Raw genomic sequence first — 17,137 nt, forward strand, 5'->3', positions numbered from 1 at the left:
GGAGGTGGTGGAGTCCCCATCCCTGGATGTGTTTAACAAAGACCTGGATGTGGCACTCAGTGCCATGGTCTAGCTGAGGTGTTGGGGCTGGGTTGGACTCGATGATCTTGAAGGTCTCTTCCAACCCAGTGATTCTGTGAATTCTGTGTGATCTCCACCACTGCTTCCCCAAAGCTTCCTGGGACCAGGAAGAGCAGCATCCCCTTGTGCAATGCAAGAGGCAGCTGTGCTTTGGAGCTGGCAAGGAAATGTTCAGCAAAAAAAAAAAAAAATGCAACATTTTCAAAGCTCCTGGTAAGAGCCAACACACTTTTAACCTCTGACATCTTCACTGGGTAGTTCGATAAGTTGTTTCTTAATAAATTAAGCTTTTCTGGTAACATTCATGAAAAGTAAAATGCTGACACTCAGCCAGGCTCCACCAGACTGGTGAATTTCCTTAACACAGAGTCCCAGATAATTCCCAATCCGATGGACCCAGACAGCTCCACTTCCTAGAGACCTGGCATTCCACACATCAAGCAGAACAAGTAGACTTTTAGTGAAAGTAAAGCTTTAACAAATCTCCCCAGACCTCTGAGATTCCATAGGATCTCACCACTGCTTTAGTTTTCCTTCCTTTGACCTCCTTCTTCCCACAGGCCCTTGAAGGTCTTAAATTGAGGGTGGGCAGGCACTGGCACGGGGTGCCCAGAGCAGCTGGGGCTGCCCCTGGATCCCTGGCAGTGCCCAAGGCCAGGCTGGATGAGCTTGGAGCAGCCTGGGATGGTGGAAGGTGACTCTGGCAGGTGGGATGAGGGGAAACCACCAACAGCATTAGCAGCGATGGAAGCAACCAGGAAATGTCTTGTAGTGAGGGACTAGAACAGGACACAGCCCTGAGGTGCCCCAGCAGTGCCAGCACAGGGGACGGGCACTGCCCTGGCCCTGCTGCCACACCAGGGCTGGCACAGCCCAGCAGCCTTTGGCCTCTTGCCCACCTTGGGCTCACATTTAGCTGCTGTCACCGGTGTCCCCAAGGCCTTTCTGAAGCTGTTCCAGATGCCCAAAGGAGGGGCCGGGCTGGGGAAGGCTCTGCAGGGGCCACCCGAGGAGGGCTGAGGGCACTGGGCTGGTTCAGCTGCACAAGGAGCCCAGGGCAGAGCTCAGGGAAGGAGGGAACGGCTGCAGGGGAGCTTTGGGATGGACACCAAGGAAAGGTTCTGCCCCAGAGGGTGCTGGCACTGCCCAGGCTGCCCAGGGAATGGGCACGGCCCCGAGGCTGCCAGAGCTCCAGGAGCCCTTGGGCACCAGGGATGCACAGGGGGCACTGCTGGGGGGTCTGGGCAGGGACAGGAGCTGGATGAGGTGATCCTGGTGGATCCCTTCCTGCTCGGGACATTCCACAATTCCATGACATTCCACCATTCCACCATTCCATGACCTCCCGCTGCCCTCAGAACCCCCTCTCATGACGTCACACGCTTTCCCGTGACGTCACGCCCCGCCGGCGCCGCCGGGCCCGCTCCCAGCAGCCCCCGCGCACAAGATGGCGGCGCGGGGCGGCGGGCGGTGAGCGAGGGGCGGCGGCGGCCGCGGGCCGACATGACCTACACGGCCGAGCAGCTGGACGGGGTGCAGCGGTGAGCGGCGCCGCGGGGCCCGCGCAAGACGGCGGGGCGCGGGGAGGGGGAAGGTGGGCCCGGGGAAAGGCGGGGAGCGGGTCCCGGATAACCCCGTGTGCGCCCTCAGGATCAAGCGGTGCCGGGATTATTACGAGATCCTGGGCGTGAGCCGGGACGCCGGCGAGGAGGAGCTGAAGCGGGCGTACCGCAGGCTGGCCCTCAAGTTCCACCCCGACAAGAACCGCGCGCCCGGAGCCACCGAGGCCTTCAAAGGTGAGGGGGCCCGGGGGGCCCGTGAGGGCAGCGCCGGTGCCGAGGGGCCCGCGGAGCCCGGCGGGGTCACGGACACAGCGGCGGCCTCACAGAACCCCGCTGCGGCTCGGCAGGGTTTGCATTTCTGTCTGCAAAATACACGTCTCCCTTAGAAACGATGGGAAATGCATCCCAGGTGTCATTCCCAGATACTTCTGAGGAGCTTTACAAGGGTCTGGAGGGACAGGACACAGGTTGTGGCCTCTGCACTGTCAGAGGGCAGGGATGGGTGGGATATTAGGAAGAAATTCTTCCCTGTGAGGGTGCTGAGGCCCTGGCACAGCGTGCCCAGAGCAGATGTGGCTGCCCCTGGATCCCTGCAAGTGTCCAAGGCCAACTTGGATGGGGCTTGGAGCAATCTCATCAAGTGGGAGCTGTCCCTGCTGATGGCAGGGGATTGGAATGAGGTGATCTTCATGGTTCCATTCAACCCAAACCATTCTGGGATTCCGTGATACTGAAGAAGGTTCAGAACTTGGAACTGACACTGGCCATGCAGGAGAATTGGGTGTTTGTCATCAATAACTGCTCCTTGTCATGAATAAATTATTATTTTTATATATATGTATGGGAATATGAAATTGAATCCAATGTGCTGTGTCTGGAGTTCCCAGTTTTGCTGCAGTGTTACTGTCTAAACTCATACATATTTCCCCTTTCCATGCAGCCCAGCACGAGGAAAACCAGTGACTCATTCAGTCTGTTTAAACAAGGAGCTTCTGGAGAGCTGTCCTTTATTTGTTTGTGTTTGGCTTGTATTTGTCTATGAACTTGTTCTGTCAGTGATCAAAGAAGAAGATGAGCCAAACTCACCCTCCTGAGTGGTTGGATGTGAGGTGTGAAACAGATGTGTCACACAGCTTCAGGAGCATCTCAGGCAGCAGGAGAAACTTGGGATAGCCCTATGCATTTTAATGGGTGCCTGCAGTTATTAACTTTGTGTTAATTGTCTGTGGGATATGGAGGTGCATTCAGACCAAACTTGAGCTGATAAAATGCTCCATTCTCACCAATTTCTTGGCTGAAATGAACTCTCATGTCAGTTTTACAAATATTTCAAGTCTCTCCATATTCCTGGACACTTTTGTGTTTCTGCTGGCATCAGTGGTTTCCATCACAGGTAATGGCAGGGCTGTTACACACCTTTTGCAGAAGTTGCTCAGTCTTTGATCAAGCACAGATTTCCTAGGCTTGTTTGGGCTTTTTCTGCTGCTCCACTTGCAGAAGTGTGAGCTCTGGGAATGTAACACTGGTTCTGATTCCCTCTCCAGCAATAGGCAATGCTTTTGCAGTCCTGAGCAACCCTGAGAAGCGGCTCCGCTACGATGAACTCGGGAGTGACCACGAGCACGTCAGCTCTGGCCAGGCCAGGCACTACAATTACTACACTGAGTTCGAAGCAGACATCACACCAGAAGAAATATTCAATGTGTTTTTTGGTGGACACTTCCCTACAGGTCAGTACCTGGCTGCAGTGGTTCCAAAGGGCAGTGCACTGGTTAACCCTGAGGGTGCAGCTGGAGCTGGGCCAGGGCAGGGCCAGGCTGGAATTTGGGAGGTTTCTCTCCCCAGAGGGTGCTGGCACTGCCCAGGGAATGGGCACGGCCCTGAGGCTGCCAGAGCTCCAGGAGCCTTTGGACACCAGGGATGCACAGGGGGCACTGCTGGGGGGTCTGGGCAGGGCCAGGGGCTGGATGATCCCTGGGAGGTCATTCCAACTCAGCATATTCTGTAAACCATGAGGAAGTTCAGCTTCCCTTGGGACTGCTCAGGGAGTTGATGACACATTTGAAAAGAGCAGAAACTTTTTCACATTGGATTTCTGCCCCTCTTTTATTCCCTCCATCATCTGAAGCCAGTAATGCTATGGGAGATAATACAGGGTGTGAATGAGAAGGGGTCAGAGTTGTTTTCCATGATGGTGGGACTCAGTGACCTCAGAGGTCTTTTCCAACATGAGCAGTTCCATGCCTGGGTTGTACTTGAGGCACCTGCCAGCATTCCAGGCCAGCTCCTGGAGCTGTGCTCTCAGGGGGAGCAGGAGCTCCTGTGCCTCACAGCAGCCTGGGCTGTAATGGAATCACAGCCTGGGAGCTCAGCAAGTGCTGCCTGCCAGGAAAGGAGCATCCAGGGGCTGTGCAGGGGCTGTGCAGGATCCCAGGAGCTGTGCAGGATCCAGGGGCTGTGCAGGATCCAGGGCTGTGCAGGATCCAGGGCTGTGCAGGATCCAGGGTGTGCATGATCCAGGGGTGTGCAGGATCCAGGGGTGTGCAGGATCCAGGGCTGTGCAGGATCCAGGGCTGTGCAGGATCCCAGGGATGTGCAGGATCCAGGGTGTGCAGGATCCAGGGTGTGCAGGATCCAGGGCTGTGCAGGATCCCAGGGATGTGCAGGATCCAGGGTGTGCAGGATCCAGGGTGTGCAGGATCCAGGGGTGTGCAGGATCCCAGGGGCTGTGCAGGATCCAGGGTGTGCAGGATCCAGGGTGTGCAGGATCCAGGGGTGTGCAGGATCCAGGGGTGTGCAGGATCCAGGGTGTGCAGGATCCAGGGGTGTGCAGGATCCAGGAGCTGTGCAGGGGCTGTGCAGGATCCAGGGCTGTGCAGGATCCAGGGCTGTGCAGGATCCCAGGGATGTGCAGGATCCAGGGGTGTGCAGGATCCAGGGCTGTGCAGGGGCTGTGCAAGATCCCAGGGTGTGCAGGATCCCAGGGCTGTGCAGGATCCCAGGGATGTGCAGGATCCAGGGGTGTGCAGGATCCAGGGGTGTGCAGGATCCAGGGTGTGCAGGATCCCAGGGGCTGTGCAGGATCCAGGGGCTCTGCAGGATCCCAGGGGCTCTGCAGGATCCCAGGGGCTCTGCAGGATCCCAGGGGCTCTGCAGGAGCTGTGCAGGATCCAGGGATGTGCAGGATCAGTGACACAGCCATGGGAGCTGCACCTGGAGTAGCTCTGTGCATCTCTCAGCCCAGCCTTGCTGTTTGGATTAGTAGGAAAAATAGAAAGATCCTGCAAGATCAATGGATTAAAAGGAAATCTGAAAGTTGTGGGGACTTCAAGGGCCTTCCTGGCAGCATCTAAGGAGTTGCTTTAGCCCTCCTGGGAACTTTTCACCTTCAATGTGTCACAAAAAGTGAGGTACCCACCAATTACTACAGCCTGAAGACACACAGATGATGAGTGGTGCATCTTGCAGCTAAGGGGACCTCAGATCCCAGACTTGCACCAGTGGATATGCAAAGCCAACCCCAGCATGGAGTCTGCAAGTTTTCCATCTCTGACTGTGCAAGGAATTGCACCTGGATGTGCCCTGTGTGGGACATCACCCTTGTGGAGTGGGCTGGGGGGGACAGGAGTTGAGGACATAAAATTGAGGAGCTGTGTGAAGAGTTTGGGTACAGGGCATGGCAGGTTTATCAGGGAGACTGGCATGAAGGAGAAAATGGGAATTTTTGGCAAAGCAGTAAAGAGTAAGAAAATAAAAATATAATTTTGTAGTAGTGGGTGTTGGTAGTAAACAAGAGTTTCCTCACTGGGCTTTTGAGGGCAGGTCTGTGGCTTTATTTTTACTGAGCAGTTTTCCTCTGTGGATATTCCATGGAAAAATAGTTAAATTTAAAATGTTAAATGTGATAAAACTCAAAGGAGACTCCACTTGGCAGTGTTGCAGTTGTAATGAAGAGAGGCTACAAGTTCTTCACATAAAAAATAAATGCACATGGAACAAAAGAAACTGCCAGAAGTCCTTGGAGAAACTGAAAATTTGGGAAAACTTTTTTCTAGGCACCCCTATAAAAGCCATTCTTCTTTTCCCAGCTTGATAAAATCCTGTCTGAGCAATGTTGAATGATGGAAATAAACTTTCTTTTTTCCCAAAAGAAACTTTCCTCCTTGGGGCCAGCCTGACTTGGCTCACTGTTGGAGCTCTGACTGCACACATGCCTGGAGCTTGGAAAATCTTTGAACAAGCAGTGGAACAGAGGTTTTGACACAATAGCAGAGGTCACCTTTGCCCAGGTTTCTTGCAGAATTCTCTGGGAAACTCAAAAAAAAAAGGACAGGATAAGAGTATAAAATAATGTGACATCTTTCCCAGGGCTTAAAAATAGTTTTGCATTTCTGTTGTGATGATAAGCCACAGATTTCAATTCTCTAACACAAAGATATTCTGAATTTCAAAAGAGGAGAGCACAGCTATTATTAAGATACTCATATGGTGATAAAATCAGATCCTGAGCTTCAAAATGAAGCAGCAAATGCAATTCTTCCCTCATTTTAAATTTTTTAAAAATAAATCAACCACATTCTGTGTGCAAGAAAGAAAATCCCGAATGGTTCTACTTTTTTACTCTTTTAAAAATCTCTTTCTTTATTATAAAATAATTAAGTGAAATTATTAATGGCTTGAAGGCAGAGGAATTAGAATGGAGGGTAGAAGACCACATTCAGTAATTATGGGAGACCATCATTCACAGCCTGAGCCTGGTGAAGCAAATTCATTTTCCTGCCACAGCCTTGCAAGTGAATGTGACACGAACAGCATTAAAATATGAGATACAATCATACAAATCAGAACATGTTTCTGCAGCTTGATTCAAATTAAGATGGATTGGGGCACACTACAATTTCTCTGGTAGGCGTCTTGGAATAACATTGTGCTGGTGTTTAATTCTGAGGTGCTTTGTGCTTTTTACTCTGAGATGTCCCAGCTGTCATTCAGGCTGTGGAGTATAATTCAGTGGAAGCTGAGGAGCCCAGGTGAGCAGCAGCAGCTGGTGAGCCATGGGTCTGTGCTGGTTTCTTTGCAGGGAACATCCACATGTTCTCCAATGTAGCCAGAGATGCTCACTACTACCCACGGAGGCACCGGGAGCGGGCGTGGACACAGGAGCCAGAGGAGGAGGAGCACAGGCCACAGGTAGCCAGGAGCAGAGATCTGCTCAGCTTAAATAATTCAACAGCTCAGCAGGGTGAGGGATCCTCTTGCAAAGCCAGGACAAACCCTGCCATGCTGGAGTGCTCAGAGTTCATCCTCAAGTGCTGCAGCCACAGAGGATGTTTTCTTTGTCACTGGGTTGGCTTTTATGAACCACTGCTGTAAAGATCCATTGTATTTACAGCATCTCAGGCCCTCCAGGTTCTATCACTGAGGTTTTGGTGCTGCTTGCTTTTTGCAAGCTCCAGTGCTTGGTAATCCAGCAATGAGTCCAGATGGGGACTGGTGATGGATGTGGAAGTTGTGGCTTGTCCTCAAGGTGTATTTAATCCTTCAGTAAATGAGCACCCAGGGGCTGCACAGGCCTCTTCCAGCTGGGGACAGGATGGGCCTGGGACACATTTCTGCCTGCTGAGACTTCCAGATGAGACACAAGGTGTCCTTTGTTGTCAGTGCACATACACACCTGCCACCTGCCTTGGCAAGATCTTCCTCTGGAGACAGTCTGTTAACCTCCAGGGATCATTCTCCAAGGAAGATGAGCTTTGCCTTGTGAGTCTCAGGCTCAGGAAAAAAGCCTGGTACAGCTGACAGACAGCTAAGCTGGGGGAAGTGAATCCAGCCCCTCATTTCAGGGGAGACACTGAGGGGCTGGAATGTGTCCAGGGCAGGGAACGGAGCTGGGAAGGGGCTGGAGCCCCAGCAGAGGCTGAGGGAGCTGGGAAGGGGCTCAGCCTGGAGCAAAGGAGGCTCAGGGGGCCCTTGTGGCTCTGCACAGCTCCTGACAGGAGGGCACAGCCGGGGGGTCGGGCTGTGCTCCAGGGAACAGGGACAGGAGCAGAGGGAACGGCCTCAGGCTGGGCCAGGGCAGGCCCGGGGTGGGCACAGCAGGAATTTCCCCATGGAAAGGGGGCTCGGGGATTGGGAGGGGCTGCCCAGGGGGGTTTGGAGTCCCCATCCCTGGAGGTGTCCAGGAAGGGCTGGAGGTGGCACTGAGAGCTCTGGGCTGGGGACGAGGAGGTGATCAGGCACAGCTTGGACTCGATGGTCTGGGAGGGCTTTTCCAGCCTCAGTGATGCTGGGATCCTGTGAATCCCACCTAGTGCTGCATCAGGAATCCTTGTTGCTATCCCAGGCCAGAGGGCAAAGCCTAAAGAGTTGCATTTTTTATTTTCCTCTGCATAAGAAAAGGCATTTTAGAAGCCAGTTTAGAAAGAAATTGAAGAGCAAAAGGAAGCAGCAGTGTTTTTTCTTTGATAGTGTTTCCACTCTTTTGTTTTGCCAAATGAATCCAATCAAAAGCCCCAGTGCTTGCATCCTGTCTGAAGTTACACTGCTGGGAGCTCTTAACCCTTTACTGCTCAGGCATTAAATGCAGGCCTTGGGCAGAGGCTGAGATCTTTACAAAGGGGAGCAAATTCCGAGGCTGCAGGAAAGCTGTAGGCACACAGGAATTGCAGGCTGGATTGGACACTGACAGGTACAGCAGTGCTGTGGGCACTGTGAAGGAAGGGGCAGGGGAAAAGATCATGGAAAGAAAATTGTGTTCAGGAGTGTTCTGATATTATTAATAAAGGTTATTTAGAAATTACAATGTCTCCCCTCTCAAAATCCCAAAATACTTCCTCTTTTTTCTTCAAAGTTTACATGGAACGCGTTGATCTGTGATTGCTAGCCTGGCTTTTGTGAACAGATGCCTTTTTCCATCTCTGTATTTTCTTGACTGCTAATCCTTGTACTTTTCAGAATTCATACTCTGCATTTATCCAGTTGATGCCAGTTTTCATCATCATAATAGTGTCAGTTATAACCCAGCTGATGGCCACCAACCCACCCTACAGCTTATTCTACAAATCGTAAGTCCTTTCAAACCACATTTTTCTGCTGCTGCTGTTTGCAGGATGGAGGCTGATGGAAGTTGGGTTTGATAACAAAATGCACATTAATGTTCTGCTCTTTATAGAAAATGTTACCAGTTTGTAAATAAGGAAATACCACCAGCCTGCACTGGTGAGTTCTGAGCACTGTGAAGTTACCTGTGGGGAGCTTCAGTGCACAGGGTGCTGAACTGTGAGGGGCAGCAACCTTCCTCAGCTGGTGTGGGATGGTTTTGCACAGTGATACAGGATGGGGAGTGTGGATGTAGATCAGCCTCTCATCTGACTAACTCCCAGAATCTGTGGATCACCCCTGAGGTTCCTCTGGAAAGCAGCTAAAAAATGAAACCTATGGTTTGCAGTATAAATCCAAATCTTTTCTGGAGCATGAATTGTACTGGAAGCTCAACAAATCATTAAAGCCTTGAAATGCCCTGGTTTAACCTCTCCAGAGAAGCAGGGTCCTGGGGGCTGGTGGGCTCTGGGAGCAGCAGAACCCCACCAGAGCTGCTGTCCTGGGAGCTTGTGGGGCAGAGGGAAAGCCACATGCTGCTCTCAGCTTCCAGGGCTGGAGGAGGGAAAGAGCTGACCTGGGCTGGCCCTTACTGAGAGAAGAGTAGGATTGGCAGGTTTGGGGCAGCCAGCAGAGTGCTGCAAACAGTCCCCTGTTCCTTTCTGGGAGCAAAACTGCTCAGGTCCAGCCTTCCCTGCTCTCCTGTGCCACAGCAGCCCAGCACCCCTCATTGTTTTACCACACGATGTCAGTGTGAGGCCCTCAGGAAAGAGCAGGAGGCTGGATGTTTTTAGGGTGGCTTTTTTTTCCCAGGGAGTGTTTTTGCTATCTGCCAGTCCCATGTGAAACCTCCCACGCTGCCCCCACAGCAGCTGAGCTGCTTTTCTTCACCACCTCCCCTTCTCCTGGTGGTGGGAGATAGTCAGGCCTGAGTTCACAGTTAGGCTGTTTATCTAAATCATGGCCTTAAAACACTGAACAGCCTAAAAACCAAGAGAAACTGGGGACACCTCTGAGACACAGGGAGGAGAAGGAAAAGAGAAGTCCAGGAAAAAGGGGCAAACAGGATTGTTTTGAGTGTAACCTTGGTGTTTTGGCTGCCTGCCTCTCTCTGTGGGCAGTGATTTGAGCAGAGGCCTTGGGTATCTGCTCAAATAAGGAAATTCACTCCAGGAGTGTGGTTTAACCCAGTGACTGTGTCAGAGGGGCTGATTCTTCCTACAGGGTATTTTCCAGCCTGTTCCATGCCTCACTTTGCTTACTTATGATTATAAAACCCTGAAGAAAAGTGTAACTAGAATCTCCCCCGCTAAGTTTTATTCCTACTAAAGGATCCAAAAAAATGGGAAAATCCAGATCCAACTGCATTGTTCCCTAAGTTTTTATAGATTCTGGGATATTTTCCTATGGTTGTAGCAGGAGGGTGGATTCTGTTTGTTCTGCACAGCTTGCTGTCCCTGAGATTGTAATTTCCTGACTGGATGGTTGAGGGAGCCATAATCCTGCAGAAATGAGCTGTACAAATATTGCTGTAAATATTTTCCTCTGGAAATGCTAATATGGAGAAATAGCTTTTGATTTTTTGAGGTCTGAACTGCTGAAATATCTGATTTCTCCCTGCTGCTCACACAGGTCCATAGGCCACGTTGTGAGCAGAGAAACAGAGAACTTGCAGGTGCCTTACTATGTTGATAAAAACTTTGAAAAGAATTATCAAGGAGCAGAACTTCAAGAGCTTGAGAAAACAGTTGAGAAAGATTACATAGACTATATTCAGACCAGCTGCTGGAAGGAGAAACAGCAAAGTAAGTTATTTCTGTCCCAGGGGTGTTTCAGGGGCTGGGGGTGGCTGTGCTTCACAAAGCTCTGCTGGTTTTAACCTCAGTTTCCAATCCTTGTAACATCTCAGCCTTGCACTGGTTTAAAGTGTCTCACATCTGCTCTTAACACTGAATTTGCTGTTCTTGAGATCTGTCAAAATCCATTTTAAGTGATTCTGAAAGCTGAGTGGAAAGTAGAGTTCACCATTTGAGACACTTTTTTCCGCTCAGGTTTTATGCTTGAATAACCCTTAGTGATGGTTTAAACATACAACCCACCATATTTTTCTAGCCCTGACAGATTGCTAGGCTGGAAAAATCTTGAGACATCACCTATTCCATGTTTCCTTTGCTGGAGCAGAATCAGTTTTGCTTTGACTGTCTCCACAAAAAGTTCCTGTAACTTTTTCCTTAAAATTTCTCCAAGAGAGTCCAGAGTGTGTCCAGGTGCTCTTGGCTCCCTTGCAGTGGGCTGTTCCTAGTATCAGTTTTCAGGGCATGCTTCTGTGGTTTGGTTGTTATTTGCATTTTCTATCTTTAGCTAAGTTGGAGATCATGTTTTTCACCATTTTCAAGTCTTTCAAAAACAAGAATGGAAGGCAGAAAGGAAGAGCACAGATGTGAGCAAAAATTCAAAATCATTATTCTCACTCAGCCCTGAGTGGGTCAGTGGCACAAATAAAGGCATGTTACCCCATATTTTATTGCTTGTTAATTGCTACTAATCTGCTTTGTTGAAGAGACAGCAAATTCCTGCTGTTTGCACAATGGTAAGAAGTAACAAATCAAATCCTAAGGAGTAGCTTAGGCTGGGATGTTGTGACTGGTTTTATTCACTGATTTAATTCACTTAAAGAGCTCAGCACCTTCAAAAGAGTCAACACCAAGTAGTGCTGTGTGTAAAGGAAGCTGAACAAGTGGTGTGAGTGTTCAGTAGCAGCAGACAAGCTGCTTTCACACCCTGGTGGGGGCTTTTAATTGCTCTGTGCAGAACAGTCCTCAGCACACTGCTAAAAGGTGCCTTTGCACTTTGTTTTCAGTTTCTTTACCAATTTATCTAAAGAAGACTCATTTAATCCTAAAGGAGAGGTAACAGTAGTGTTGCTGACTCCAGGCTCTTTACAGGTGTTTGATGGGAAGGTTTGTTTTGGCTTATTTTACATAAAAGTTACCAATCCTGCTTTTAAAGAGAAATTAAAATATGTAGGCTCTGAAGTGAAAAAGGAAAAGAACATACAATATAAGACCATAAAAGCCCTGAAGTTTTTGGTGTGTTTGATTTGTGAGCTTTGAGTGTCTGTGGCTGGCAGGAGCAGCCTCCAGGGATAATGTGGATGTTCATACTTATTAATGTACACTTGCTAAAGGGAGAGAGTTTCCTTCCTACAGAAAAATCCCTTTAATTGACCTTTTGCAGATGAGAGTCACCTCATTGTCTCTTCCACAGAGAGCTGGAGCTGAGCAGAGCCCAGCCCCAAAGAGGGGCCAGGGTTTGTGAGGCTGAGGGAGCCCAGAGAGGGGACATGATCCAGCCTGGAGTGCCAAGTGCCTGCCAAGCCCTGCTCCCCCAGAGCTTTGAGCACTCAGGGGCTGTGTTAGTCACCAGCTGCAAATACATTCACAGCAGGCACAGTTAGCACAGCCTGAGGCCACTGCTGTCATTAAAAACTCACCGTTTTCAGAGTGCTTCCCAGCCTGGCCATAGCTGAGACTGGGCTGACCTTAGGACAGTCATGTGTGTAAAAATAAACTCTGAATGCAGGATGGAGTGCTGGGGGAAAGTTCTGCAGATGCTGAGGCAGTTCTTAGTCAGCTGTTGCTGCACGCCGTTGGTCCCCTAATCCTTGCTGAAGTGTTGGAATTGGTGTGATGAGCCTCTTGTCAGTTGAATGTCTATTTATAGTCCATTTGTTGTGTTTACTGAGGGCACGTTTCCCTTGAGCACCAGCAAAACAGACAGAGATGAGTAGTGCAGGAACAGCTTGGGTTTTAAAGTCCTTGATTTTAAGACTTGAAAAGCATTATCTGGTGTCCAACAACCTTAAGGAAAACATTTAATATAATGGATTGGTTGTACGTTGTTCAGCCAGGCAGTTCTACAGTGCTGCAGCAGACTCTCAGCAGAGCACTGTGTGAAAGTTGGGTGTGCTGTGGGTTTGAGTCTTCTGAAATCTGGGGCACAGTTGGGTTCAAAAAGCACATGCCAGGTTTTACAGGAGATGGTTCGGCTGGGATGGCTCAGTTGTGAAGTGAGGCTGCAGAGTGCTTGGGGTCACAAAGAGGCAGCTGAAAACCAAGTCAGGATAAGTATCACAGAATTATGGAATGGTTTGAGTTGGAAAGGGCCTTAAAGCCCATCCAATTCCACCCCTTGCCATGAGCAGGGACACCTCCCACTGTCCCAGGCTGCTCCAGCCCCACTGTCCAACCTGGCCTTGGGCACTGCCAGGGATCCAGGGGCAGCCCCAGCTGCTCTGGGCACCCTGTGCCAGGGCCTGCCCACCCTGCCAGGGAGGAATTCCTTCTGTATATCCAATGGAAATATAGTTGGAATTCAATATTTTAGAATCTCCTTGAAGAAAAGGCTTCAGAAGAGCCACTCTGTGACAGATTGAAACCCACAAGGAGCAAATGTGATGGAATGAACACTGTCAAAAGTGAAGGGAATCATTTTCCTCAATTGGATAAGTGTAAACTGAGATTCTCCACTGCACAACTCCAGGGACTCTGGGCTCAGGGACAATTACCTGAGCCTGGTTTTTACTGGAGGCTTGACAAGGCTGTGCCCAGCACTGCTGGAGTGGCATTTTGGTTATAAACCTGCAAATGGATTCCTGCTCTAAAATGAGCTGTTCCTGCCTGTCAGTTTGTGAAGCTTTTCAGTGAGTGGGAGGAGGGTTAAATGGCTTTAAATTTCAGTGGGACAGGGACAGAGGACGTAAGGCATGAAAGGATCTATTGAAGTTCTTTCCACTCTGAATAATTTTGTAAAATGAGGGGCTTGTAAGGTGTATAAAAGCTCTTTGAAAAATGGAGTGTCATCAGGTAGCCTGTGCTTACGGAGATGTTGACCTTTTCAGAAGTAAATTACTGCTGTTCTCCTCGGTGCATCTAATCCTGCAGCCAAATTATTCTGCAGGGAAAAACCTATATTAAGACTTCCTCAGCTAATCAGCAAAAGCAACTTCTCTGAATTACTGGGAGGAAATAATTTAAACAATGGGATTATTTCAGTTTTATGTGGCTTTTGAGAAGAAGGGGAACAAAATGCAAAGTACATTTGAGATTGTTAATGAAAGGGCAGGGAGGCCTTTCAGACGAGTCCCTTGGGTAGCTGTTCACCTCCCTGGCTTCAGTACCCACCAAAATTAAAATTTAAAAGTGCCACAAGAATAGCAAAGCACTTAGAAACAGTTCTTTAAAGGAGGCTCAGGACTTCATCCTAATACTTTTTCTTTTTCATCTTTCAGAGTCTGATTTGTCCAATTTGGCCAAGCTCTACAGAGATGAGCGGTTAAAACAGAAAGCAGAGTCCCTGAAACTTGAGCACTGTGAGAAGCTCTCCAGTCTGATTGGGATGCACAAAGGGGGCTGACCAGGACGCACACGTTCCATACTTTTTATTTATTGCTGGTTTAACTTATGTTTTTATTTTCCTCCATGTGAAAAGGAAGGAGTCTGTTGTACAGAGTGTGGATATTGGAGTCCTTCTGCAGGCAGTGCAGAGAGGGGCTGGCACAAGCTGCAGGGCTGCTGTTTGCTGTAATATATCTTGTACATTAGATTTGGGTCCAAGGACCAGTGGCACTTTGTAAATTCATTCCCCAGGACACGCTCTGAGCTCAGACCCAGCTGCCTGGGTGGTTTGTCTGCCATCCAGGCTGTGTGTGCTTCCCAGGAGAGCAGGCTCCCCTCTGCTTCCCGTGTTTCCTATGGATCTGCAGCTGCCTGGATCCCTGGAGCTGTCTGTGCTCTGGTGTCACCTCCCCCTGTCCCTCCGGGCTGTGCCACAGAGCTGGGGTGGTTCCAGTGCAGGAGGGACAGTGGGAGGGACAGTCCCTGCCTGAGGGCAGCCCCAGAGCACATTCCCAGCTCTCCCATGCTGCTCCAAGGGAGGGCTGTGCCCATCCTGACACCAGCATGGGAGTCTGGGCATTGCACCCATTCCAGTGTCTGCCACCCTGCTGGGAAAGCAGAACTGTGGTCATTCCCTCCTCTGTTTCCAGTGGCATATTTTGAAGCTGGCTATTCCATTCTAGTTTTTATCTGCACACTCCCCCAGCTCTCCCAGGATCCTGCATTTTCTGGTACAGTTCTCATGTAGCATATTTTTACTCTGTTGAGCAGCTATGAATGTTTCACTGTAGACATGATATTGCAAAGAGAAAAATCCACGTGGCAATGTCCTGTTTTTTCTTGATCCTCCTTCACACAGCCAGGCCTTGAAGGGCAGGTTGATGCTGGGTTGTCCTGGTGAGCAGCAGAGCAGTGTTAGAGCAGTGTTGCTCCAGCTGAGCACCATGAACCCCCTGAGGCAGTCTGGTGTGTGCCCTGCATGGAATGAGCTGTTCTTCCAGGGAATTCCTGCCTGGGGTGGGGGCTCACAGAGCAGCACTGCTCCCCTCTGGCCCTGGGAGTGGGAGTCAGTGACACCTGAGCAAGGCTCTGCTGTTGCCACAGCCTGAAACTCGAGTCACACAGGATGCACAGGTGGCCTTGGCTGAAACCTAAGGAGTAACTGCTCAAAAGCTTGGGAAATGCCAGGATTAAGGCTGCCTTTAAAGCTCAGACTGTTTGTGTGCTGGGCACTGGTGCAGGGGTGTAGGAGTCCCACTGGATGGAAGTGGGGATGTTAGTGCCACAGTGTGTCTCCTCCATGTCCCTGTCCCATCCATACAGCCCTGGGAGGTTTGGCAGGAAAGGAAGCTGGGAAAAAGCTCTTTTCTGGGTTTTCTGGGGTCTGCACGAGGATGAGGGGTTGTTTGAGGCCTGGTGCTTCTGCACACAAGCCCTGAACATCCCAGGAGAGGAGGAGAACAGTCCTGGGACAGCAGCAGTGCTCTGGTTGGATGTCATAAAAAGGGAAAAAAATGACACAGTGACTCTAAATTTCATTTTTATGCCCTATTTGTAGGAAACCTTGTAGGAATGTGGGGGAGTTGAGTTAAAATTTTGGGGCACCTGGAACAGGAAAAGCACCAGTGAAAAGGGCATTTTGAGGGGGTTGGTGTGGAACATTCTTGGTGCCAGGGTTTAAGGGCAGGAATGGGTGATGATTCCAGGTTGGTGGCTGGCACAGCAGGCAGCCTTAATGCTGGTATTTCCCACTTTTCAGCACATGAGTGTACAAAACTGAAAATAATGTTGCTTTTTATATAGTAAATAGCTTGTAGAATATATTAGGAATCTATTTAAGTGGTTGGACTTTGTTCCAGGGTTGGAATCTTCCCTGCCATTCCTGTGTGACTGTAGAGGGATGCAGGTAGGGAGACCAAATCTGGCAATTTCCTGGACTCACAATGTCCTGCACGGAGCTTCAACTCCTCCACAGCATTTTGCACTGAAACTGGATTGTACCTTTCATCCAAAGACCTCGAGTACTTGATGGAGACCTCCTGTGGGAAGCACAGTCAGCTGGGAAACGCAGGAGGGAGGTAAAAACATCCCCAAAAGCAATAAGTGTTGTGTTCCTAGCCAGGGTCAGGGTGCTGGTCCTGGCGTGTGCTGTGAGGGAGGGCGTGTGGCTTGGGACCTCTGCGGTGACAAACAGGACACGTTGTGTTTGTTGGTGCTCCTCGGGGAAAAGGAGAATCCTCTCAGGAGCCCAGTGTGGAAATGCATCGCTGTCCTTCTCCAGGGGGTACTTGGGGTTCTTTGTGGGGCTCTGAGGGGAGGAGAGGGTGTTCCTGGGTGCACCAAGCGCTTGAACATGGGTTTGTGTGTGTATATATATTTATTTATTTTTAAATAAAGATGTGACTTCGCTGTGCCTGTCTGTGGTGGTCCGAGCCTGGCGCCGGGAGGTTTGTGGGGGGTGGCGGGGCCGGGGAGGAGGAGGCGGCCGCCATTTGCTGCAGGGTGCGGGACATGGCCGAGGGTTTGGAATTGGGATCGGGATCGGGATCGGGATCGGGATCGGGATCGGGATCGGGGACCGAGCCCTGCCCCGCGTGTGAGGGCCCGGAGGGTCCGTGTGGGCCGGGGCGGCGCTGCCGCCCTCATGGCAGGGGTGGGGCCTGGGCGGGCCCCGCCTCGCCCCGCGGCCTGCACGTGACGTGGGACTCGGCGGGAACGTGATCGGGAACGGGACACGGGAATGGGAACGGGACACGGGAATGGGAACGGGACACGGGACTGAGGGCGGGGAACGGGACACGGGAATGGGAACGGGACACGGGATTGGGGACGTGACACGGGACTGAGGGCGGGGAACGGGACACGGGAATGGGAACGGGACACGGGATTGGGAACGGGACTGAGGGCTGGGAATGGGACATGGGACACGGGACTGGGAACGGGACACGGGATTGGGAACGGGACCGAGGGCTGAGAATGGGACAAGGGATTGGAAACGGG

General features: G+C 50.6%; 1 protein-coding gene across 1 annotated transcript; it reads left to right on the forward strand.

Annotated features, from left to right (window-relative positions):
- The first annotated feature begins 1,510 nt into the window (after positions 1–1,510).
- DNAJC18 (DnaJ heat shock protein family (Hsp40) member C18) lies at positions 1,511–16,550 on the forward strand. The gene is made up of 7 exons (XM_058034776.1): positions 1,511–1,622; positions 1,732–1,877; positions 3,188–3,373; positions 6,724–6,833; positions 8,598–8,707; positions 10,374–10,546; positions 14,032–16,550. Exons 1-7 carry the CDS (start codon positions 1,585–1,587, stop codon positions 14,154–14,156), a joined length of 888 nt encoding a protein of 295 aa, XP_057890759.1. The 5' UTR covers positions 1,511–1,584; the 3' UTR covers positions 14,157–16,550.
- Positions 16,551–17,137: the final 587 nt, after the last annotated feature.

The sequence above is a fragment of the Melospiza georgiana genome, chromosome 15 (genome assembly GCF_028018845.1).
Source record: "Melospiza georgiana isolate bMelGeo1 chromosome 15, bMelGeo1.pri, whole genome shotgun sequence".
In the NCBI taxonomy this organism is placed as follows: Eukaryota; Metazoa; Chordata; class Aves; order Passeriformes; family Passerellidae; genus Melospiza; species Melospiza georgiana.

Excerpts from the sequence above, each read along its gene's own strand:
- DNAJC18 (XM_058034776.1), top strand. The coding sequence starts at position 1,585 with ATGACCTACACGGCCGAGCAGCTGGACGGGGTGCAGCG. Across the intron at positions 3,374-6,723 it reads TGGTGGACACTTCCCTACAG|GGAACATCCACATGTTCTCC; the intron begins GTCAGTACCTGG and ends GTTTCTTTGCAG. Across the intron at positions 10,547-14,031 it reads CTGGAAGGAGAAACAGCAAA|AGTCTGATTTGTCCAATTTG; the intron begins GTAAGTTATTTC and ends TTCATCTTTCAG.